At 39.4% G+C, this 26,104-nt stretch overlaps 1 protein-coding gene across 13 annotated transcripts in view; it reads right to left on the minus strand.

Annotated features, from left to right (window-relative positions):
* Positions 1 to 3,857: 3,857 nt before the first annotated feature.
* The window catches only part of LOC117473796 (calcium-activated potassium channel subunit alpha-1), a 78,483-nt gene continuing 56,236 nt past the window's right edge, over positions 3,858 to 26,104 (minus strand). For 3 of the 13 annotated variants that reach the window (XM_034119682.1, XM_034119681.1, XM_034119674.1), the window contains 11 exons: positions 21,963 to 22,056; positions 14,958 to 15,081; positions 14,349 to 14,573; positions 13,664 to 13,856; positions 12,642 to 12,755; positions 11,217 to 11,347; positions 10,273 to 10,467; positions 9,516 to 9,634; positions 9,188 to 9,409; positions 8,645 to 8,646; positions 3,858 to 6,058 (listed from right to left, as the gene is read on the minus strand). In XM_034119682.1, the coding sequence (XP_033975573.1) occupies positions 5,907 to 6,058; positions 8,645 to 8,646; positions 9,188 to 9,409; positions 9,516 to 9,634; positions 10,273 to 10,467; positions 11,217 to 11,347; positions 12,642 to 12,755; positions 13,664 to 13,856; positions 14,349 to 14,573; positions 14,958 to 15,081; positions 21,963 to 22,056 (1,571 nt within the window). In that variant the 3' untranslated portion in view covers positions 3,858 to 5,906. Of the gene's footprint in view, positions 6,059 to 6,833; positions 6,863 to 8,644; positions 8,647 to 9,187; positions 9,410 to 9,515; positions 9,635 to 10,272; positions 10,468 to 11,216; positions 11,348 to 12,314; positions 12,408 to 12,641; positions 12,756 to 13,663; positions 13,857 to 14,348; positions 14,574 to 14,957; positions 15,082 to 21,962; positions 22,057 to 25,316; positions 25,350 to 26,104 lie in introns of all 13 variants that reach the window. The other 10 variants (XM_034119676.1, XM_034119673.1, XM_034119678.1 and 7 more) reach the window with 7 other exon arrangements.

A 26,104-nucleotide genomic window follows, 5' to 3' on the forward strand; every position in this document is an offset into this window, starting at 1 on the left:
ATGTCTGCAGCTCTTAAAGAATGTGAGTAATTTAATGGCAGTAGTGGTTAAATATATCAAATGCTCCCTGTGGCCTTGGGAGGGTCAAGCCCAGTGTGATATATAGAGAAGACTGTGATGGCTGAAGGTCGTGTCAGCTTCTTCTGCATAATGCATGAATCCTGTAACTCTCTCTGACTCCAATCTTCTGAACCTGAACCTTGGGATGAAAATTTTACTAAGTAAATCAGCGAGCATGCTGGCATTTCTATTAACCTCCACTGTGGAGCTGACACAAACATGAATCACAGTAAATAATATCTTGCAAATTGTAAATCATGTTTACAACTTGTGCTGAGAAGTGATGCTATTGGATACTGCCATCTGTTTGCTGTTTGTTATTGCTAATTTATTTGAACAGAAGAAAAAGCGAGTGTATTCTAATGTGGAAAAATTACAATTTAGCATAATAATAACAACAACAGGAAAGCACTGATTGCTGATGCTTAACCAAATCACATTTACTTCATTTATTTCTTAAACCAACCTATAAAACACATTTTAACAACATCCGCAGATATTATTTTATGTTCTATCAAAGGAGCAATATTCTGTTATTATGCAGGCGGTATTTTGCTTTTGATGGGTGGTATTTCCCACTTCAAAGATGAAAATAGCCACAAGCTTTGATTTATGCATGCATGGAGTGAAACAAAAGAAAAGGAATTGTTGACCTTTACAGGGAACATAAAGGGTCAGTGCGGCAACTGTGCCTTACGGGCAAATTGCCTCCCAGTGCTGGCGGTCTGTCCTCAAAACTGGGATGAAATTCTTATCTTTTGCCATTTATTTTCAGTTTTAATGCTAAATGTGGAGGGGCATGATGTTTTTCTCTGTGTTTAGGTCACCTCGCAGCAGCTTGAAATAAAACAGAAGCCACAGTGGCTGATATGTTAACAGCAAAGTTTTAAATTTAAATTGGATTAATACAAATATTGAAGTGGCTGCGGTGAGAATCTTTACTCTGTTTCAGACACTGCGTGCAAGTCTCCTAGCTCTCCTGCCCCCCTTTCTTTCTGTATCAAAGGGTAACCTAATGCAAAATGTATATGGCCCTTGGCACAAAAGATGGTGGTGCAGCTCTGTACAGGAAGATCTGTGTGCTAAAAGCTTGAAACATCTGTGTAAACACATGGCCTTTTTCCAACCATGTAGTCAATGTTCTCATAGCCTTAAGATAGATGTCCAAGGCAATATACCTTGCCCCGGGGCCATACTGGAATGGCTTTGAACTTCTGAAAAACCTTGAGCTTCAAGCAATATCCACTCTCAATATTCCAGCTTGACAGAATAGCATAGAATAATTCAACCTATGGCTTTTATTTGACTCCTTTGTTGATCTTAGCATGGGATCGATAGAGCAGTGGAAATGTTTTAGAAATGATAAGGATACAGGATTTGTATGATGCAGTGTACGATATTACGGGGTTATCTATTGCCAGATTATTTTAAAATGTAAGGGGTTTTCTTTATAGAACAGTGTTTAGAAAGAAGAAGACAAACAGAACAAAACAGAGAGGACCTTCTGCCTTAGTTGTTCTTTAATTCTGTTAATAGCCCAAGGTAAAGATTTATCTGCTCTTGTCAATTTACCTCAGCCTCAATATAAAGCACCAAGGTCACTTTTTCCTTGCCTGGCCCACAGGATTAAATTGTCATGTCACTCTAATAGGCAGCACAGGGAATCATTAGTCCAGCTCAGCTGCCTGACTGATAGGCATTTCGGTCCAATCATGGGAGTGTGCCGCCACAGGCCAGCCAGTATTGACACTGTGTCAGGACGGAGAGGGGACACCTTAATCAGCCAGGACACTCTCAACATTGATTTGACAAGCTGTCGTAATGACCCCCTTGTTTTGGTAAAGGATCACTGTTTATCCCGGCTGGCATTGATGCACTTGGAGTGTTGCATTGTCATGGAAACTATTATCACCAGCCAAGCCTGAGAGATGTGTTCAGAGTGGGCTATGGATTTGTGTGTATGTCTGTGTGTATATCCATGTACAACCCAGTGTGACTTGTAACTACATGTAGTTAATGTAGCTTGAAGAAAGGTCACTCAACAAATGTTATCTTCTTCAATTTATAAGTTACTTGGGTTTATTTATAAGGTGCCGCAATTCTATGGAGCATCATTCAGTAACTTTTGAGCATCAGCAGACTGAGAGGACCTTTAGAGAGAACTACCAATACTATAATAAGGCTTTTTGTAAAACACAACATAATATATTATGTCTAAAATGATCAAGGTAAAGTATGTCGGAAAAACGAAATAATATAGTATGTCAAAAATCTCATAAAGAAATGACCTTATATACTATGTCGGAAAAAAAAGTAATAGTATGTCGAAAACTCAGAAAAATGATTATAATCTAGTATGCCGACAAAAAAGTCACAGTATACTATTTCAAAAATATAACAAAAATCGACACAGTATAGTATGTCAAAAATATCAGAAAAAGGTCACAGTATAGTGTGTCGAAAATAGTTATAGCAAAGTTTTTTGAAAATATCAGAAAAAACATAGTATAGAATGTCAAAAATATAAAAAAAGGTCATAGTATAGTACGTTGAACATTTCAGAAAAGCAACTAATAGTATAGTGTTTCGAAAATATCAGAAAGAAAAGCCATAGTATAGTTTGTAAAAAATATCAGGCGAGACAACATAGTATAGAATGTACAACATTTCTGAAATAAATTACATTGTATAAATGTCTTAGTATAGTATGTCTAAAATATCAGTAAAAAGATAATAATCCAGTATGTTGAAATAAAAGTTATGGTATACTATTTAAAAAAAATACTTTGACTATAGTAAAGGATGTGTGTACATAGTATACTATTTATAATCATTAAAATATAACAAATCGACATTGTATAGTATGTTGAAAATAACTGAATAAATGTCATAGTATGGAATTAAAAAATATCAGAAATAACGTCATAGTATAGTATGTCCAAAAACAGTGTTTGAATACTACGAAATTTAAATCACTAACTTCATTAAAAATTCTATAATATTTCCTTGCAGTTGATATCTTTAGTAATCAGGTGGGATGTGTGTTTGTATCAAGAAGGTGACGGTGCCACCGGCAGCAGGATCAGGAGAGCAGCCCTCTGTGAGGTGTTAGACTGTAAATATTATTGGCATGTTGACAGTCTCCCGCAGTGCCATGGTGTGTAAAACCGTTAACAGCCAACATGATGGGCCCCCTCCATACTCAAGGTGAGAAAGTGGAGTGTTTTTATCGCCATTATCCAGAGGGAGCTATGCCGTGTCACATGATCAGAAAATGCCCTACAGTATGTCATCATCAAAGGTGAAGGCTTTATATATGAAAAATATGTTTTTCCCATGAGCTATTTGAGTATAGGGCAAAGGTGGGAAGTAGTGGAGTACAAATACTTCGTTATTGTACTTAAGTACATTTTTCTGGTATCAGTACTTTACTCGACTACTTATTTTTCTGACGACTTTATACTTTTACTTCTTACATTTTCCAAACAGGTTTGTTACAAAATGAGGCATGGCTAAAATGCATGATCTGTTTGGTATTTTGAAAAAAAAAAAGTATAAATATGCCTTATATAGGTATGGTCCTACAGTATATTATTCAAATATAGCATGATAGGTCCACTTTAAGTACATTTCGAAGCCCATACTTCTTTACTTTTACTTGAGTAAAGAAGTTTAGTCAGTACTTCTACTTTTACTAGAGTATTTTTAAACACGAGTATCTGTACTTATACTTGAGTAAAGGATGTGTGTACTTTTGCCATCTCTGGTGAAGGGCAAATAAATAACATGACACCACGTAGAACACAATACATCAGCTTTTAATTTGTGAAAATACAAAATGAAATCATGTACAATTTTATGTACAAGCCTATTTGTACAAGACAATAAACTGTAATCATTATTGGGTGTTATGACATAGTCAGAAATATCAACTTAGCACTGTCATTGTATCCACAAGTCAATGTGCTAAAAAGAAATTGACAAAATAATACAAACTAGACTGCAATGTCGAATGTGTCTCCACCCCACAGGTACTGTCAAACAAGAACACACTAGAAAGAAATATTTTTACATTAAGCTTTACAGATTTCTTTGAAAAGAACATAAAATGAATTGCTATCAGGCGCTGCTATTGATGATGGATAATTTAAAAATAGTTTTAAGACTTCAAATTATTTACTACAGTTATCTCCAGGGAATTACAGAGACGTATTAAGAATTTCAAACACTACATAAAAAAAAAATTCAGCAAAGAGAAAGTACATTTCTCAGTTTCGTGACAATAATACATTGAGATTGAATTTCGAAGCCTCTTTTCGCAGTAGTGGGTCTTCTGGAGTCCTCCGTTGGCTTCAGCACTGCCCGGCACATTACTGGCACTGAGGGATGGATTTTCTCTGTGCCACTAAAAACATTTGATAAACTCTTTGCACATCCAACATGAATCTTAGCCTAGACTGCAATGCGTCCTGTGGATTGAGCTTGGGAAATGTTTACCTTTCTTTCCCTTTCATTGATTTTGTAGTAAAGTGACAACAGTGCCAATATAGCTATGTTTTACAATTGAAATAAGACAAGACAAGATTAATTAACACCCTAAGCTCTCAACACGTGCTTGTACAAAATGAAACAAATGGATCTGTGCTTCATTTTATGAAAATATCAGATATGTAATTGATCCCCAACATCAATTGGAACACTCATATAGCCAAATAAATTATGTATGATAGAGCTGTTTTTTTTTTAATGCATCTACAAAAAGCATGACCATGTCGGATTTTGGCATTAAGATTGGTCATGGAGGACATAAGCACTGAATGGCCTCCAAGACAATCCTGTGTCAGGCAGTGCTTACAGCCAAAGGAGGACTTAAAGATGCCCACTGCGATATGAGGCTTTATCATCTACAGACTTATCATATGGTGTCATGCTTTACCATAGTATTTAGCTTTTTTCCCTAAAGTAAATTAATATCTCTGTCACTGTATTATAAACGGTCTGAGATTTTTGGTTATATTCTAATGTCAACAAAACAGCTCTATCATATTTGGCGCTAGTTTAAAAAAAGAAGAAGATAGAAGATTTACCCCTGAAGAAACCTTGCAGATACTTAAAAGCTTTACATACGATTTCTGGGTTTTGGACATTGCAACCAAACAGCGACATGAAAACAGTTATGACAAACGACTCAAAAATGCAAAGATAAGACATATATAAATGGATAGAGATAAGGCTGGAGCCAAATGCCATTTACACATGGACACTGGCCATCTTAACTGTCACAAATGTTGTGAATTAGCTCCAAATGGCAAAAGAATCACTGAGAAGTCAGTCACTAACAATGCCATTGTGGTGGGATTGCAGCTGGATGTAAAATACACATTTGAACATACTGTAAAGAAGAACTCTGCAACACTGGGTAAAGTCAATGCAGTAATAGTAGTTGTTCATCAACAGCTAAAAAGGCAACTTTTACAATTGCAAAACTTGATCCAGTTATAATAATCACCTCTTATAGTAGCAGAAGTCGTTTTTACATTGCCGTTTCCTTCGAATGACCCTCATTCCCCAAAATGGAACAAAAAAAGTAATGGAGTCCGGTCACCACTAAAGATTAGCTGTGCAAGCTAATGGTTGAGTGGTGGCGGCATTTGACTGTGATGATTGTCTTGATGTGTATGATTCTAAATCTGATCGTACAATAAGCTGCAGGGGTGAATGAGGGAAGCGATTTGTGTTCGTCTCACCTAAACTCAACTGATATTTAATTTGCAGATGAGAAGATGAACTGAGTCTGACTCCCACACGATGAGTCGAGCGTCCAGATGTCAGCGCAGGGCCAGATCTCAGCACTCGTCCTCCGCTTCTCTGATGGGTGGAATCAAGCTGCTTGTGGATTTAAACTGAATGACTTGGTTGATGGAGAGCGTATTCACAGGCTTGATCTGTATGGTCCTCAGGTGGGTATCCTCCGGCTCATCTGTAAACCACGTCTTTTCTGAGGAAAAACAAAATCATATAGGGACAGTTAATGCTTCATAGACTACAATTTCAGTTCTTGTTCATGTGCACAAACAATGTATATTCAAATAACTTCTTGTTTTCATTGAGTTTTGGAAATTTGGCCTGATAAAAATATGCTTTTAGATTTATTTGAATGACGTCCCATTGTCCCAGTTTCAACCTTTTCAAACATTTTGTATCATAGTGCCTTTGAAGCATGCTTTTTTGTTGGGTCAGCAGACATGCAGGTCACCCGTTAAATACAATATGTTTTCAAACTTCACTGTACCACAATATGAGTTCATACTTTTCATTTACATTTCATACTGGCAAGGGTTTTATCTTTTTGATGGGCTTCAGGCTTTTGGCTTGATGCAACTTTCTTTTCTTATAGGAGGAAATGAATATGGCATAATATATCGCTGGTGATTCATCCACTTGGCAAGTCCATGGTCATGCATTTTCATCAGCATGACTTAAGGCAGTGGTGCTGCAGTACGTAAACACATGTGCAAGTAGTTGCCAATAATAAAACATCAAACATGATACAGAATAAAGTGAAAGAACATCAAACCATTCAGTTGCAACCACACATTCTGCAGTCCAACCTACAGTGAGATGTACTGCTTAGGTTATAGCCATGCGGTCCTGATGCAGTCATTTGGAAACACTAAACTACTTGGCTTTCTGTCAGAGGGCAAAATGTCAGCAAGGACATAACCGTGTTCAATGCATTATTTAACATCATGCATAATCATTCACTTCCATACCTTGGCCCACTCTACTCATCCTTGTTGCACTTTGAAAAAAGAAAGTAGTACACCTAATGTAAGCTAAAGGGAAAACGCTAATATGAACATTAATAACAGATACTGCACAGGGGTGTAAAAACAGCAGATGCTCTCATTATATATGGATGAGGAGAAGGTTAAACCGTAGGGGAGACCAACAACTAACAAAAACGAAACGTTTAAAAAATATGTATATATATTAGAAAATATTTTAGTTAGCATCTAGCTGCTGTAGCATGTATCAAGCAGCCATATTGTATGGACCAATCCGTGGAGCTCCACACACACACACACACACACACACACACACACACACACACACACACACACACACACACACACACACACACACACACACACACACACACACACACACACACACACACACACACACACACACACACACACACACACACACACACACACACACACACACACACACACACACACACACACACACACACACACACACACACACACACACACACACACACACACACACACTCTCTCTCTCTCTCTCTCAGCGGCGAAACGGTGACGCGCTGGGGGGGGTGCTAGTGGAGCTTCGCAGCGGCGAAATTGTGGCGCGCTTACACTGTAGGTGCGCCGCGTTTGGGGGTGCGGGGGGGTGGGGGTGCTAGTGGAGCCTCACAGATGGGGGTGCTGCAGCCCCCTCAGCACCCCCCCTTCCCGCGTCCATGGTGCTCAGGCTGAGTTCAGGCTGAGTTTCGTGATGTCTCGCTGTCTCGCAGAACCCACGCAGCAACCAGGAAATGACACCAGTAATACAGCTCACACTGTCCCCTCCTCACAGCAGCGAGCCGCGCAACATCCCGCCAACACGGCGCCCAGACCCCACGCAGCATTCTGATCTGTTTGTCATTACTGGTGTCCTTTTCTGGTTGCTAACGCCATAATCACTGATGTTCCGCTGTAACGGTGGTGGACTCATCAGAACAGAGTGGGCGAGCTGACCAATCAGAGCACACTGGGCTCACAGGGAGGGAGGGGGGGGGCAGGAGCTCCAACAAGCCGTTTAGGACAGAGAGTGAATACACATACTATACAGAGATGCTGTATGAGAAACCAATGTGAGTTTGGAAAATTGGACAATATAAATCTATTCTAGTAGACCTCAACAATGGAATTATGATCAGTAGAAATGGCCATGACATGGGACCTTTAACATTTGTTCATGCAGAAATAACTTAAACGCATACCTCAGAATCCTCTAAATGTGTTCATAGTAGAACATGTTTAGATATTTGTAAAAGAAATACAAACAGATGGATTGTTGTTGTCACGTAACGTAACCACTTTAGTGTTGTGGAAGCGTCTCCAAGCCGAGGCATTTCAGGTATGGTTGGCTGGGGACATACTATAATATGACTTTTTAAGTCATAGCCTACCAAATTATGGCTATTGTCACACTCAAATACTTGCTATACTAAACATTTAAGGCATTTAATTTTAGGACACTATAGTATGACATTGTTTGACATGCTTCACTTTTTGCAATTTTTATGGTGTACGACACTGTTGATACAATTTGGTTTGCTTCTTTGATCTTAGACCCTCATCAGGCATTAGGGCAGTTGTAGCAGAATGTAAAAACACTTGAGGTTGCTTAAATGATTTAATAACCAACATTTTGTACCTACAAATATCTTAATTTATCATAATTAATACTTCATGGTGGCAAATAACATCTAAGTGTAGCATTTGAATGTCAATGGAAATCAAAAGGCATTGAGAGGATGTGATGTTCAGTGTAACATAGCCTAATGTACTTCTTGAAGACGTATTACAAGTGCGATTCAAGTACAATAAGGTTCAGCTTCAATGTAACTATAGAAAACAAGTTTAGACCGAGCAAAATGTGTGTCTCAAAGTGTACCTTAAACAAATTGTTTATTCAGATTGCTTTTAACTGCAAAGGGCTTTTGGATTGGTTTCGAAGGCTGCTTTCACTACTGCATTTTTGTTGATTTGGTCTTGAGCAAGAGAAAAAAGATACATTGTTAAAAAGAAAAATCCCCTTGCTACTTAGGAATGACAGAATTACTCAGGTACTGCAGTTCTTGGCATAAGAAATGTATGGACAAATTGGCAGCCCCTCGGAAAGACAGAAGCCCTTTGGGGGGGGGGCTTCTCTGCCCTATGTCATTGGGAAGGCCCAACCACACTGTTCTGAATGGGGTTAAACGCACACTTAAACATACAAGTAATACATACAAACACAGTAAGACACAAACACACACATGAACACCAACACATGTTACTGTCACTTAGCAAAAGGACAGTTAGGACAGTAACGGGTGGCAGGCACATACTTTTGTTTGTCTCGTGAGTCCCTACTCTTGACGCGGTTGGTGCGGTTGGTGGTCGGTATAGAGTGGACGGAGGAGCTCTTTTTGCTGGAGGAATGGGACGAATGGGAGGAGTGGGAGAGGCTGGTCCGAGACTGGCCCGCGTTGTGGTCAAACTGCATCAGGCAGAATATCAGGTCTGAGGGCACCAGCTCAAACGCATAGGGAGGATTCGTTATGACATACCTGGAAGGGGAAAGGAGCAGATGGCAGACCGGTTCTAAATTTAGCAAAGGTGGAAACAAAGGCTGTTTTAAATCTCAATGCTAGGACACATTAGGTCCATACTCACCGTTTGGTACATTGGCTTTGTTGGTTTAGGTGTGCGTCCCGTAACCGATAAATGCCAAAGCACAACATGTTGTAGGTTTTCAGGGCTTTACAAAACAGATCACCGTAACAACCCCCATCCTGCAAAACAATGACAAAAAAATCCTAAATATATAGTACACAGTCTATATTTTCACAAAAGCAAAAAAAAAAACATCATAATCATCAATTACAAAGAATTTATAAACCTCTAGCATAGAAAATAAGTCCTGAACTGATCATTGTTCATTTGATAGAGGTAGATTTAAGTCACGTGTAACATTTCAAGATAATCCTACTGGCTTGTCCACAGCAGCATTCAAAACAACAAAAAATGACACAGTAGTAAAAAATTGAGTAAAACTCTGATATATTTCCATTATTGACCAATGTCAAGCTGTATTGAAAGTGCAGACCTATTCCTAAAGGGAATAATTGAAAGCTTGGTAAAATACTGCATATCTTTAAATATATAAAAAGTGAAATGATCTTTATCATATCCATGTGTATAGACTTCTTTCTTTTTTCTATTGATTGGAAAACATCATATTTATAAGGCTGTGCTCATACTGTATGAGTAAGAAATGTTGGGATGTTTTTATTCAATGCTCATACCCTTAATTGAGGATGACTAGAATGGATTAAACTCACCTATTTTTGGACATACAATCCCTTTCACTACACAACACAAGCAGACATAGATGTGCTGAGTCCAGGGGGGACACAGACCAGTCTCTTACCCCCAGGTCGGCGAAGGGCCCGTCGTACAAGGCCAGCTGTGCCACGCGACACCTGTCCCTGTTCGCCAGCGTCTGTGGCGTGCTGTAGCCGCCTCGCAGCGCATTCTCCTCCGCCAGCAGCCCCTCCAGCTCCGGCGTCGCCCCGCCTGTTACCAACGTCCGGATCAAGGTGAGGATATTGTCATTGAAGTATGTCTAAAGGAATGAAGGTAGAGAGGGGATAAATCCTTCAGCAAACGCCACCACAGTCACAATTGAACCTTCTCAGAGTGCCGGCCAGGCCCAATGATGCTATCTAACCGTGCCCCGATGTGTCACATCGCTCTACACCCAGTGAAGAGAAGGAGAATCCAATTACTGCAGGTTACCCAAATACCCATCACTCAACACAGGAAGTCCTGGCACACATTCAGGCTGTCCAGGCATTTCTTACAGCAAAAAAACTGACATTTATGTAGAAAACGTCAGGTTTACAAACTGCATGAAAAGACTGAAGGTATACTTTCCCCAATGAAGTTGCTATCTTTTAAATGACATTCTGTTACGGCTTTGTTAATTTAAAAAAGGGCAAGTGTCTGTACCCCGGTCTCTTGTCTCCCCCTGCTTGTACGGTACAGTGACATCTCCCTTGGCTGCTGACAGCGCTATTGACTCAGATGATGGATGAGGGCTGTCCATTAGGTAGCATTACCTTTGTCTACACTGGAGCGCACTTGAAGGCAGCTTTGTTCTAACCTCACTCAAACTGAAAGGGAGACAAGTGAAGCCATCATACCCAGTCTTGTCAACTATTGTTTTAACGTGAGAGGAGAAAAGAGTTCCCACATTTTGGGGAGGGGCTGATATAAAAACACAAGATTTCTTGCATATTTCAGATCATTTACGGATATTATATGTCACTGCACAATAAACTAATACTGCCTGCTAAATCATTTTCGACTTACAGCACTCATTAGGGAATCCAACACACTGACGGCGAAGGCTGTCCCACAGGCAAACGGCTGGGTGAGGTATAACTCTGTGTCAGGGTCGTCATCGTCATCTTGGTCCAGGAACTGAACGTTTGAGTCGTTCACTATGGAGATAAACATGAACATTTTATTAGCAATTTGTATTTGTTCATGGTTTTCTCTGTTCTACAAACCAGATCTCATGGAAAAGTTTTGTGATTTTAAAGGATGGATCTTGTGCTTAAGAAGCAGGCACTTGATTCACGTGAAGAGGAAGACACAGAAGTAAAGTGGTTGTGCAACACAGTCAGAAGCTGCAGATATGGACTGTATTATAAATGGACTGTATCATAAATCTGTGTATGGTTCCAAAAATTCTCCTTAGTTCGTAATTTGGACAAAATAGTTTTAAATTAAACCATGTCTGGTATTTAAGTTTGGCCTTGTAGCTAACTTGCCTTTGCTACATTCCATATCCAGGACATGCACACTCATGACACCATGCATATTGTCGAAGATTCAGGCCTTGACTCAAAGTCCTCATATAGTCAGTATCAGAAACACCAATATGCCATTGTTTGTCTTGTAAATCCAAGACAGAAAGTCCAATTAGTTGTACTAGCATGTCAAACCCAATGAAAGTATCTCAGTGCCCGAGAACCTTCTTTGAAGACGTCTTTGAGGATAAAAACACATGCAGAAGAATGAAGAAAGTAACGATGTAAAATTTAGTTGGAGAACTGCTACTTCTGTGAGGACAGGAATAAATGTCAGTCATATCGACAGTGCAGAGATGAAAGTAAGTGCGCGGGCCAGAGAATGTGATCTGACAGAAGATGCTATAAGAACAGCCACAAGGACTTCTGAGGGATCAAAGGCCTTGTAATTCTTAGAAAAATAAAAAGGAAAAATGTTGCTTTGAGATAAGGGGGCCAAAACAAGACAGGCAATTCCAACCACAACCAAGGGGAAAATGTGCTGATGCCATGGGAATGGACTGAGCCTCTAGTGCAGCGAGAGAAATCAAAAGGAAGCTGATATGGAGGCAGCAGCAGTAAGAACACTGCAGAACAGGACAGAGGCACTTCTTACCAAGCTCAGTTATCATTTGTATGCTGGTCCCACTGCTTTTATCCTGACTGAATGAAATCACAGGCAGTTTTTTGCCTGGCTTTGCTAATGGTGCTAGACAAGTGTTGAGGAAAAACAGTTACTGGAGCATGTCAACAAGGGACAAAAAAAGCAGTAAAGAAAACCTCCACTTTTAGTACGGTTAGTCAAGTGTCGACAGCCTCTAATTGCAGAAATTGTGTTCTCAGATCTGTTTACAACTATTCAACTGGATAAAACAGGCAACAGTAGAGCTAGCATATCAATCAGCTGACAGGAGAGAACAGCAGCAAGCAGCAGCAAGCATACCTAGCTCTGTTATGATGGGAATATTTGCTCCCGTTGTGACGGAAGTCTGCCTCACTAATCCATGGACTGGGCTGTTTTCAGGAGAGGATCTATCCATCCCGGGTGGTGTAAAACCTAAATGGACACACATAATATAAAGCACATCTGTTAATGCAATATTCAATACTTCATCAGAGGCTACAAACCGGCGTATCAGCAAAACTAATACGCCGGGGCTTTTCCATCCGTTCCCGGCCACTGCTATCGCATAAAGTTGCTGAGTGCGATGTTACAGTATTCTTGACAAGGTCCAATATTAGTCTATCCATAATAGATGTGACATACTGCTCATTTTGTTTCCCTTAAATTGTGTGTGCATGGACACGGAATACTTTTACACACACACACACACACACAAAAGTATAGAGAGTAAAGAGCCAGGAAATAGAAAATAAGCGCCGCAAGATTGAATTCAAATTGACTTGACATTCCTTGCTTTCCTCAGAGTGACAAGTAAGCACATTAAATCAGTGATGCTGTATGTATAATACATAGGCCGTGTTTTGACATCCATCACTTACTGCTGACTACGGCAAATGCGAGGTCATACATGTATTAGAGAAATAATGAAATTGGCAGGGTTTTTTTTTTTACCTCAGGTCAAAAGGTTTCGAAAAGCATTTCTCAGTGTCGCAGAATGACCATTATTGATGGCCATCTTAAGCTAACTGAGTGCTTCAGTTGCTGTTTTGAAAGCTGTAACATGCAATATTCATAAATTATACACATTATGTTCCTTTTACAAACAGTCCCATAAAGTGAAAAAGCCAGGTGAGGCATTTTAGCCAACACTGTGCTTGTTGCCACCAATTAGGTTTGTGAAGAAACCAGTTGTTACAGTAACCTGAGGAACAGTCACTAGGGTTTACTGTCAAATGCACTGACACCAGGTCAGCCAGGCAGCACCCAGTGAGGGATATTCTGTGTGCCAGGACCCTGTCCCTTCCAGGCGGTGCAGTGAACTATGATAGGGCGCTCCTTACCTTGGGAATTAGCCTGCAAGACCCCGATGCTGTCGTCAAACAGCATGGATTTGATGTTGAGTGACGCCAAGATGCATTCCTTGTCCTGAAGTGATGCATCGTCAATATTGTTCTGATTGGCTGACAGAATGACACACATGTCGCAGAGGTTGATGTTTACAGCCCTCAGATCTGCCCGACTCAACGGCGTGCCCTTTGAGAGGAAGTGAAGGAGAGAATTTGTAATCTCACCTGTATGACACCAAGAGGTGAATGAAAATGCAGCAACTTTAAAGTTTCATCTTTTTTGGGACTTGAGCTCTAAGTTAGCTTTGACATTTTAAAGATTGAGCCCAAACCATCATTTTTCAAACCTAAATAAAGCTTTGAGTTGCTTAAGCGTATCTTTTTTTAATGCAAAGAATACATTTTGATTTTGCAGGAAAAACTGAAGGATCACTGTGGGAAAAATGTCATTGCACACCACCTAAAAGTTAGGAGATATTTCACTTATAACCACAAATGTCCACATCATGGCAGCCCTAGTGGAAAAGTCAGGGGATTACTGTATAGAGCCACCAGAATACATTGTTTGGTGACTATATATATATATATATATCTGTAATTCATTTCATGCTAATCCGCCTAATATTCAACATATTTCATTCCAGATGTTTATTCTATCTGGGTGTTTGGTTATACTCACAGGTAAAATGGAGACCTTTGGAAAATTGTGAAGAGTTTCCCACTCCCGCTTCAGATACTCCAGGGAGCCGACAAACACAATGTGCTTCAGCTCATGGTAGTGGAAGTTGCTCGCTCTCAGAGGCATGACGAAGTTTCGGAGACCGATCAATGCTGACTTCACATCTCCGAATATGCACACGACCACATGGCCGCTCAGAACCGTCATGGCTGCCTCGCTCCGGGTCTGAGAGGGAAAAAAGCACACACGGTTTGAAAAATATATATCATTTATATATGTTTACGACATAAATGTGACATGAAGTGGCTTTTTTAGCAAACGTTAGTGCTTTCTCTTCTATCAGTCGCCTATTTAAGCTGTCAAATATATTATGCAGTTCATGACTGCAATTGACTATGAAAGTAATTTGAAAAATGGCATATGTATTAGGACAAGAAATGTTCTATGTACAGGGAGCCCATATAGCAAATGACATGTCAAACACCTCATTACAGAGTGTTTAAGTGCCCTGTCAACCTCTGATGGTACTTTGTGACATGACACATCTGTCACCGGGTAGAAGAGTGTCAGGGACAAATGACGTGTGCCGAGTAAAAGAGCAGAACCCACCAAGATGACCTTCTCGATGTCTTTGGACGGGCACCAGTGAAACATCCCTGTGGAGTCGTATTTCTTTATGTTCTCGTCCATGCTCTCCATCTGATCGTTCCCCGGGATGACAAGCGGGTCATGTCTAATCAAACAAAAACATGGGGAGAGGGAATGAACAAATACCATCACCATAAACACAAATTAAATCAACTAGTTCTTGGCATTTGATTTATAAAGCTTAATTCTTAGATGATTAACCTGAGAATATAATCCACAAGCCTGCGTAAATAATAATACTGATGAAAGATTTTTTACAAAAAGAAATATGAGGTTGAATAAAAACAAATAGGTTAAATAAATAATAATAAAAATCAAGTTCACAAGAGATGTTAATAAAATAGATAAAACCACCTTAAAATTGGACAAATTAAATATAATAAATTGAAAAAAGAAATAATGTATAATAATACAAGAAGATTAAATTAAAAACATTCATCAATAACCATCTGAATATTTAGGGCTCCTTCACACAAATAAAAAAAGTAGCTTTCTTCCTTTTCCCCCCTCTTTACTCATTCCTGTCAGAGCCCATCTGCAGAACTGCCAACAAAACTGCCATGTCATCAAGCAGAGTGACATCAGCAGCGGCAGCCAGGCGGAAGAGGATGGCAGCAACACACTGCGCTGACTGGCATGAGCACGGAGATGCAATTACGCCCCCTTACTACATACAGCTTTTGACGTTGTGTGCTGCGTTATAAAAGCTTTAACAGACCAGACTTTAAATATTTCAGCAATTTGCCCAATCATATTTGCAGTTCCATGTGAAGGGTATTAATGTTTAAACAGAGCATCAGAACTACATAAACTCATTTCACTGAGCGCTGCGGTGAGCTTATCCTACCTAACACTGACCACTAAAGTGGTCTCAACACGAGTACCTGCTGTTCACCACGCTTGTTCAGAGTGATATGATTTGTTTTAATATATTTTAAATATAATACTGTATACTCCCATGGTCACCTCTTCTACTTCTCAAGCCCCACCCACAAGAAGAAAAACATCAAACATACAATCAAATAAGCTAAAGAAACAACCCAAAACTATTATTTTAAATAAAACAAATGTAGGTAGGCTATACAAAAGGTATTAAAAAAAAGATATGCATTGTCTTTCTCCTAACATAAATCATGCATGTTCATACACCAAAATTGATAAGCAACAGCCCACTGTTCATGGGCTGTTCCTTATCCCAGCATGCACTATAAGAGAGGCAGAGCACAGGATAAACACACACATACTGTAGAATTATATCACACATTTACAACTACAGTAAATGGGCCCTATGCAATACACAACCCGGTATCACGGCAAGACGTGAACATGTGACGATTTACCATGCTGGGACACGTGAAGATGTCACGATTTCGTCCCTTCAAACGTGACAGTTACATGGTATTGTTAACATGGCCCAGCCAGTGGAGAAATACCCGGAAATGCCAAGCAAATCCTCTACCCCGACGGTCGGTTGTTATTAATATAATAATAATTTATTTTGTAATAGTCACACTCGATTTCGCCGATTTTCTTGTTGCCCAAGCTGGTCGACATCTCTTTTAGCAGAAACAAAGGCTACATTAATGTATTAAATCGATGTTAATCCATGTGTGTCGTTGTAAAATTAACGGCTTGCGTTCATGTTAATTTACAAACTCTTCAACTAGAACCGTAGTTATATTTAAAAACATTGTAGAAGGCCTCAAAAAATTCTTTAATGTAATTTCAAATTTAAATGTGAAGGAATGTGTGTGTATAACAAAATACATCAGTCATAAACAATACCGGAAACAGACGTAGGCAAGATCCTCAGCTCGGTGATTGGATGGTTTAGCCGCAATGCACGTTGGGATATGGTGTTTATGCGATGTGAAATCCGAAAACATAAAAAAAAAATGTAATAATACTTTATTCCGAGTGTGCTTGCTTTTCTCTTTGAAAGTCATCACATAACGGCATTGTAATACACGGTTCGGCTGCATTAAATATTACATATCTGCCGTAGTTCTCTATTTATAGAGCCCTGATAACAAGACTTCTAGACAAAACTGCCGCCAAAACTGAAAACGTGACGTGGATCATAAATATATCAGCAATTAAACAACATCTTACATTTCTTTTCACACAATACGTCTCCTTGCAGTATCAACACTAATTCGGCTGACTTTTATATTTGATCCAATTGGTAGATAGGCTGTATTTACACCATAACGGTGCACAGCTGATAGATAGGGACACCTAGTGGTTAAAGCACATTATTGAATTTTATTATTTTTATTATTAGACTGTATATAATGACTATTTTGCACATCCCTTTCAAGATTTCAAGATTTTCTAAGGTTTATTGACATATCATATTATACACAACTACGGTGTAGTTATGCAATGAATGAAAAACTTGGGTCGCAGGTTCCTCAACAGTGCATTATCAATATGTGTGTACCTCCACCATTACATTGTCATATTCTGCACATTTCTTATTCTATCTACATACATCTTATAAGAGTATAACACATATGTATAATATCAGTTAAAATAAGTGCTTCAACATAGTTAACATTGCAGGAAAGCAATATATTAGACGTTAAGTACTTTGTCAGGCTTAATATGTATCTGTAGATACCCCCAAAGCTTTTTTCTTATTCAAAAGAAGACCTTAACCTAAAGTATTCTTTAATGTTTAAATAAAGCCTTATTAGTTTGTCTATTTTGCACATCCTGCTATTAGTATCTAATAATAAAAATAATAAAATGCAATAACGTGCTTTAACCACTAGGTGTCCCTTTCTATCAGCTGTGCACCGTTATGGTGTAAATACAGCCTATCTACCAATTGGATCAAATATAAAAGTCAGCCGAATTAGTGTTGATACTGCAAGGAGACGTATTGTGTGAAAAGAAATCTAAGATGTTGTTTAATTGCTTATATATTTAAGATCCACGTCACGTTTTCAGTTTTGGCAGCAGTTCTTCCTGTTTGTCTAGAAGTCTTCTCATCAGGGCTCTATAAATACAGAACTACGGCAGATATGTAATATTTAATGCAGCCGAACCGTGTATTACAATGCCGTTATGTGATGACTTTCAAAGAGAAAAGCAATCACACTCGGAATAAAGTATTATTATTTTTTAAATGTCATGAACGCAAGCTGTTTCCTGGCAACGCAATCGCACAACGTCACGTCCGTTAATTTTACAACGACACACATGGATTAACATCAATTTAATACATTAATGTAGCCTTTGTTTCTGCTAAAAGAGGTGTCGACCAGCTGGGGCAACAAGAAAATCGGCGAAATCAAGTGTGACTATTAAAAAATAAATCATTATTATATTAATATTGACAATAACAACCGACCGTCGGGGTAGAGGATTTGCTTGGCATTTCCGGGTATTTCTCCACTGGCTGGGCCATGTTAACAATACTGTGTAACTGTCACGTTTGAAAGGACGAAATCGTGACATCTTCACGTCTCCCTGTGATACCGGGTTGGCAATACACCATGAAATATTGTGTGTTTTTATGCACAACTTCGTAATACATACATTTTGCTCAAATAAGACAACATCATTTTGTAAAATGATAAAAAATACTGTCGCTAAATCGCAGTAGGATGCCATCAAAAGTCATTTATTTGAACTGTTTGGAGGAAACCCACTCAGACTAAAAGAGAACATAGAAACGTAATAAAGAAAAGCCTCAATATGGTCAAACATCATCCACTACAATACTGTAGCAACAAAGCTAACCACAGGCTGTCCCCAACACAATTCCCTTTGCACTAAATTGACTGTCAGATCCAGATCACAGTTGAAGAGGTTATCCTCTGCAACTCAGACAGAAGCCTTCTGTCTCTGTCCAAAACCTTTTAAATACTTCTCCCCATAAGAAGAGCTCCTGTTTAATCCATGTGAGTACTTTAAAAGAATGCTGCTTTAAGTAACAGTTAAGTATGCATGAAAGTGTCTGCTGAAACTACCATCCCTCGGGCTCCAACAGACTGCCGCCAAAAAAGCCCGCCTTGGGCTTACTGCATTTACCCCTAGGCTAGACCTGGATGTCCTTTCAAGAATGGAAGTAGTTGGAGAAGCAAATGTCCTTTCTGCCTTTTTCCACCTCTCAAACTCACATCTGTCAAAGCAATTGTAGTTTAAAAGGACAGTGTGCACATTCAAATCTATGGATGAAAAAAATATTATATTAAAAGTATAAGATCTAAAAATATGTTAATGTTCAATAAAATATACCGGACCTATATGATAAATATTACCTAGTGATATGATGTATACCTTGACACTGTACACTAAACATTTTACATGAGTAAACAGTTAATATTATGATTATAAGTCTATAGAATATTGAATAGCTGTGAAAATAATCCATAAAAACTTCTCAGAGCACAACGTGGCATCTTCAAATTGCTGCCCAAACATATTACATTTAAAATGATATAAAGCAGCTTGATAAATTATGTGAATAAATCTCCAGTGAATCAACAAATCGATAAATTTAGCACTGCTTATCCATGACAATCCTCGTCCATAACTCTTGTTGCACTCAACATCACCGCTTCTACTCAAGTCTGAAGTTCCAATAAGAGTGAAAGCATTTAGTGGTTTTACACCCCGGCTAAATATTTCATCAGAAGTCGAATGTTTCACCACTCACTGTCACTTCAGTTTGTCCTTGTGGAAGATGACTGGTGAGGCAGAGCTCTGCCAGGATAGCTATCGCTCACTGTCAGCCATGTCGGCCTGTCACTATCCTGCACTGCCAATTGCCTCAGCAGTCCTGTAGCAGACATGACGTGTATGTCGCGGCGTGGTGCGATGTGACCCAACGCGTTGTGACATCCCACAATTAGATGTGTCTTATGACCCATCAAGGAGCCTGTGGAAATGGTGTTAATTTCAGTGAGGTCGTCATTGCTAAGTTGCAGACAGGATGTGTTAGTTTGCTGATACATCTGGAAACAGGAGACAGTTCTGCTTCTCCAGATGATTGCTTTCTTATTTTGTGCGCTTCTTTTCATTACACAGAGCAGAAGTGTCTGCGAGTGTCTTCTCTGGAAGCGCACTTCTAAACATAGAAAACTATCAGCAGCATAATTCACTGCCTTAGTGGTAAAGATGACACGTTTGACAAGACTTCACACGTCATGACCGAACAACATAAAGCCAGGTGTCTTCCAGAGGAGTGTAATGACAGCTGAGAGAGACACAAAGTAGAAGCTAAACATGCATATTATGTAAATGTTCTATTCCAGCACCACTGCAAAGCAGCACAAGTAGTGAGGGCAGGCAAAGTCTTTGAAAATCCTTCCCATCATGCAAACTGACAAAGGCTTGCTCTTCAAAACCCTCAGCCAATCTGTTGATCATTACTTATTTACAAAGGCCTTGAGACCGCAGGTCCTGTAAAAACATATTTGATATAGTATACACCCAGATGTTTTTTTCTCGGCTTGTTGCAGTGAAGTCACCCTAAGGCTACCGCAGTGAATCCCTCTCCAGCGCGCAGGCAGCAGACGCGCTGGATAAAATAACACATCCACCTGTGCTGAGCGGCGTATTTGCATGGCAAGTAGATGGATTGGTTTTGGTGGGCTGATATTTTGCTGATGGCTATTGCTTTAGAAAAGCCTAGTTTTGTTACCCAAGAGACTGGAAATCACCTGGAGCAAATCAACTTTGACACAACTTTGAACCAAATCAAACAATCAAACAATGGCAAACGCCCACCAGAAGAAACAGAGGCCATAGATCAAAGGAAAATGCTAAATAGTGCAGAAAACACTTTTTTATATATAATACAACCTCAATTATATATAATAATAACACATACATGTGTGGATTTATTTCTGAATGTTAAATGAATAGCAGCTATATTAGCAATGGGAGCATAAAGTCATCTGTCAGTTTGAATTCAATTTCATCTCTATTATTCCACTTTGTATACGTCAGGCTGCAAGACTTCCCTGGTGCCTTGCTTCCTTGTAACATGGCACTTAATGACAATGACTATTACTATTATCATCCCTGTAATGGCTTCTTGTTGAATAACAGCGTAATCTCCAGTCAAAATCAATAAGCTCCAATTTAATTTTACGGGACAAGATAAAAGCAAGGTAGCATTTGAATTCTCCTTTCATTGTGATGATACATATCATCTGTGGCCTAACGTGCTGAGGAGAGCTCAGAGGGATCCAACAATAGATGAATAGCCCCGGGCTATCTATCCTTTAGAGCCCTGCCGCTGTCATTAGTGCCAGGCCGGTTTAAGAGCTGCAGACTGTGGGTGTCACTTGGAAACCTCGCAGCATAGAGCAAGTCTTACATGTTAGCAATAAAACGGGCACACAACCATTTCCATTATACACCGCAACTACTGATATTAAAAATATGTCTGCAGGTATTTGTTTCTTACAATAATAAATGTTTCTGATTACGCTTAAAACTGCAATTGTAGGAATTGTATTTTCCTCTTAACAACAAATCAAATAACACTTATCACCTCAACCTCTCTTCAGCTTTAAGAAGCATTTTAGCATCTTTGCATTGCAACCTCACATTTTGGTTCACTCACACCGCTCTCAACCTTGTTTTCAGCCACAGCAGCCACACAGTCTTATAAACCAACTGTACGATATATACCTGCACAGCAACAGCAGACAGCGATTAGCTCGTAACATGGTGGAGTGTTTACCAGCTTAAGAGCCAGCTGTTATTCACAGTAGTTGGTGGCAACAAAAAACAGGCTAAAAAGAAAATATATTTGGACTAACATTGTTAGTGTTTGGTGAAGGTACATATAAGCAGCTGTTCAACAATTTTGCCAAAACAACTTGGTGATAGTTATTCAGTGTTGTGTACATTTGGTTATTAAATTATACAAAATAAATACACTCAACAGTACATCTTCCAATAAAACAATTAACAAAACCAGAAATGGCAGAAATGTCCTACCTCATTATCTTAGGTGAGGAGTTTGGAGAATTTCTCATGCCTCCATTACGTTGCTTTTTCTTCGGCGATAACGCCAACTGTTGGTCCTCTTCGACTGCAATAAAAAGACAGTATTAGAAGCAAATTATCAGAAGTAGGAATCAGAATGAATCAAAAATCAGTGACAGCTAAAAATAACAAGACGGCACAATTGGAGGTCAGTGAATTCAAAGAGATTATAGGGTTACAGAGACATGGAGTGGACAGAGGTTGGGTGAAGACGATGGAGTGGACAGTACACTTTAACTTGAATGCAACAGTCCAATGTGTGCATGATGAGGGCAGCAGACATTAGCACATTGCATGAATGTGTATGGAGATGCAAACATGCAATAGTGCCATCATCAACCATCATGCCGGCTGCTAAAGTCTAATCTGTGACGTTTTATTCACCACACACACTAATCCAGAGAAAATCTGTAAACCAGATAATGAAGTTCCACAAATACCTCAAAGGGTATTAGGATACTTTCATTTTTCAATCCCTTGTTAGTACAAATTTCCTCAGGCATAGACTTGGTTAGATCCTCCTCATACTAATCATTCACATTCTCATTTAATTAAGATAATAACCTATAAACATCATGCGCCCAGCTTTATAAATAAGGCTCGTTTTGTGCCAATACTCAATCCAGTCTGGATTGCTGGTCTTCATCTTGGGAGTGACACCCTGGGCTCATATAATCATGTTGGTCCTCGTGCCAGAGTGATTTATGTACAGCTGAGGGGCCCCTTGGACATTGTCTTTATCACTACAGGAAACTGCACTGAGCCCTTCATAGGGAACAAATTACAAGTTTTACCCTCGAGTAAAGTAATCAGGCAAATATTTTCACAAGCTAATATCACAGCTGAAGAAAACAACCCCTCTCTCTGGCAGTCGCTGGTAAAATAAACACAAGCAGCGAGAAGTGTTTTCGCTAATCGCATTTTAACAGCCATCGTTAATAGTGGGAATAGCTTGTTACACGTCATGGAAAACACGCTTGAGTATTTTTTAATGATAGTTCAAGCTGTCAAGGACGAAGAAAAACCAGACTGGCTTTCGTCAAAAGGAGTAAAGTCCCAGCAATCATGCTCTTCTGCAGATGAACGCATGATTTCCAGCGCGGCTAGCATTTCTAAGAGCAACATTATAATGGAAAATGATGAGTTATAGGGGGGGGGGGGCTTCCAGTAGAGAGGGATGCTCCAACACACTGGCCCTTCACATCTCTTCTTGGCCTGTTCAATATTTAATGTTTCACAGCTGACAGCTGCACACACTGGGTCATTAGTAAGGAATGCTACACATGCAACCACTCCAGCCTGGCAAGCACATGCTTCGGTGCTGTTGTTGAGTACAGGCCTGCCAAACACGCCGAGGGGAGGGTGGGCCTTACAGTGCCTGCGACTGAGCGTGCCGTTATTGGAGTGACTGGGGTGGTATCTGTATTTCACCGGAAGGCTACGTGCCCTCGGTAGCCGGCTCAGGTCCCCAGAGCCTGTGATGCCCAGTCTCAGAGCGGGGGGCTTGGCGGGGGGCAGCAGGCTTCCCTTGCGGTTGTTTACCAACGGGACGGAAACAACAGCGACTCCGCTACGGGGCCCCCTACAGACCACGCTGGCTGAGCTGTGGTTCAGTTTAGCGGAGTTGTATTGATAATCTGCCGACAGGATTAGGGGACCGTTGTTAACTGAAGAGGAGGCACAATCAGGATCTGTACAATGCAGATACATTGATTCTCTGCTTTTTTTAAAGGGCAGTTAACCCAAAACATTTTTCTCCCTGACCTCTAGTGCTATATTGCTATGTCGATGGCATTCATTCTATGAGCCAAGGCTTTGAGTTTGTGTTCTGAGACTCGTGCATCAATCCTTATAACATGGAGGTAAATCAATTAAATTTGTAGCACAACATTGAAACAAAATATTAGAATGAAGCTAAGGCCTTACGCTCAATAGCTTTCATTGGAAAGACTTCCTGCTGAAGAACTAGTCACAGCACATTATGTAAATTGTTCCAGAGTAAGACATGTTCATTCTTCTGAAATCCTTTTTTAATGTTGTGAGCACTACAAATACATTTCACCTCCGTTGTGTTAGGTGGAGGCATTCATCCTACGGACAGATATTTCAAAACACAGATGCATAAAGTTGAATATAATCTGCATGAGTAGATACCACAAGCGGAAGGTCATAAAGCCTTGCTTTGTGTGAACCAACACTTTAACTCCTCGCATTACCCTCAAGATAGGATTTGATTTAAACTGCCTTGAGTAAGACCTGCAGTGTGCATGTTAATAAAACATCTTTTGACTCTTATCATAATTAAAGCACAATCACTGGTTTTCGGGGGTAATTCTTTCTGGCATAAGAATGCTAATAGCTGAATAATTAAAAAAGCTCATTTTTATTAAACACCACTTAACCACTTGGTCTAGCCACCAATGAAATGTTGGACTTGACATTTACTTTGATATTTATAATAAACATGAATTAATAAACAGGCTTTTTAGGTGTTCCAGCTATTGTTATGCCATAAGAACAAGGAGGTGACAATGTGAATCAACTACCACTGGCTGCTGTGTTTATGCCGGATGAGGGACAAATGAATTCAGTATCCACTCAGCTAATTGAAATGTGGTCGCTTACTACTCCACTGGTGTTATAGTGAGGGTAAAAGTGGTAAAGATGGCATGATAATAAAGGAATAAAAAGGAAATCGAAGAAAATTGTACCACAAAAAATGTCTAGGAGCTCAAATGGGAGAATAGAGATGATTATTTCAACAGTCAGCTGTCGGGCAGATTATCCTCCCTGCTCCAGACCTCCACTTTTCATCTGCCCCATGTCAAACATGCCTAACACTTCCCCAGGACAACGCACTGTGGCAGATTTGCACTAGATCACTGATCATGTTGAAGTGGATGGCCCACATGGCCACACTCTACTAGCTAAGAGAAATATTAAACTCTTAAGTGTCGTCATATTCATCCTGTCTATTTTATAACATGGATCTACATTATAAATCCTTGCACACATTTGCTCTAAATGTTGTATTTCCATCTGATTGATCCATCCCCACGCACAGTGAAGCAGTAGCACCATCTACTGCTGAGCTGTAACTGATACCCAACACAAACCAATCAAATATTTTCCTGATGCTTTGCATATAAAACGAAATGATGGATGATGACAGACTGCAGAGTGATGAGCAGCAAACAGTGAAAAACAGCCGGTTAGAGACAGTTAAAGTGATGATAGCTGAGACAGCACACGTGGAAGGATTAAAGAAAACAAATGACAAAATAGAGAATGAAAATCAAAACTTACTTGACTTGATATATCCATTATAGCTATTTTTAGCTGAGAAAAATGCAGAGACAGAGATGAAAGGTTAGAGGGAAGATCAGGTTGTAATGAAAGCAAATTATAAATGACAACAGAAGGCTGCAGATTTCTCTTTAAGGCACATTTAAAACAGTGTGGTGCCTTGAAGACAACACGGACAAAGCAATGATAAAAAAAACACGGGTCAGTTAGGAACATGACTCTTCATCAATGTGGTCATTGAGCTGGAACAGTGGATCATTTTCAGTGTTTCAGTGTACCTACGGAGCATTTGAGGCAGCACAGTTAGTGTTTTTTTAAACAAAGTTAAGGCTATCTGCTATATTGTGTTAATTAATATAGTATTGAAATTAGTCATAGTTGCATTCAAAGCCAAGAAAAAGTCTATCACCACAATTTTCGAAGCTGAAAAGATGTCTGGTTCTTAAACTTAAAACAATTAATCAATTATCAAAATAATTGCAGATTATGTTGGTTGATATCAATGAATTATCTTTCTGCTCAAGATTACACATTACACTTGTTTTAGCAGCATTAAATTAATATATTTCAAACTAATGCACGTCCATGGTACAGCTCATATAATAATAGATTTTAACTGGGAAAATAAATGTAGCTTTTATTTTACTTGGATGTGTAGATGTCTTTAGGGTTAGGAAATTCCCCTGTGCTTACATTTAAATAACATTTAGTCGGGAGGTTCCTAAAATATGTCACATTACTATAATGTTCTCTTGTTTGGAAGTCTATATTACTTGTTTATGTTTCCT

This window comes from Trematomus bernacchii, unplaced genomic scaffold (genome assembly GCF_902827165.1).
Source record: "Trematomus bernacchii unplaced genomic scaffold, fTreBer1.1, whole genome shotgun sequence".
NCBI lineage: Eukaryota > Metazoa > Chordata > Actinopteri > Perciformes > Nototheniidae > Trematomus > Trematomus bernacchii.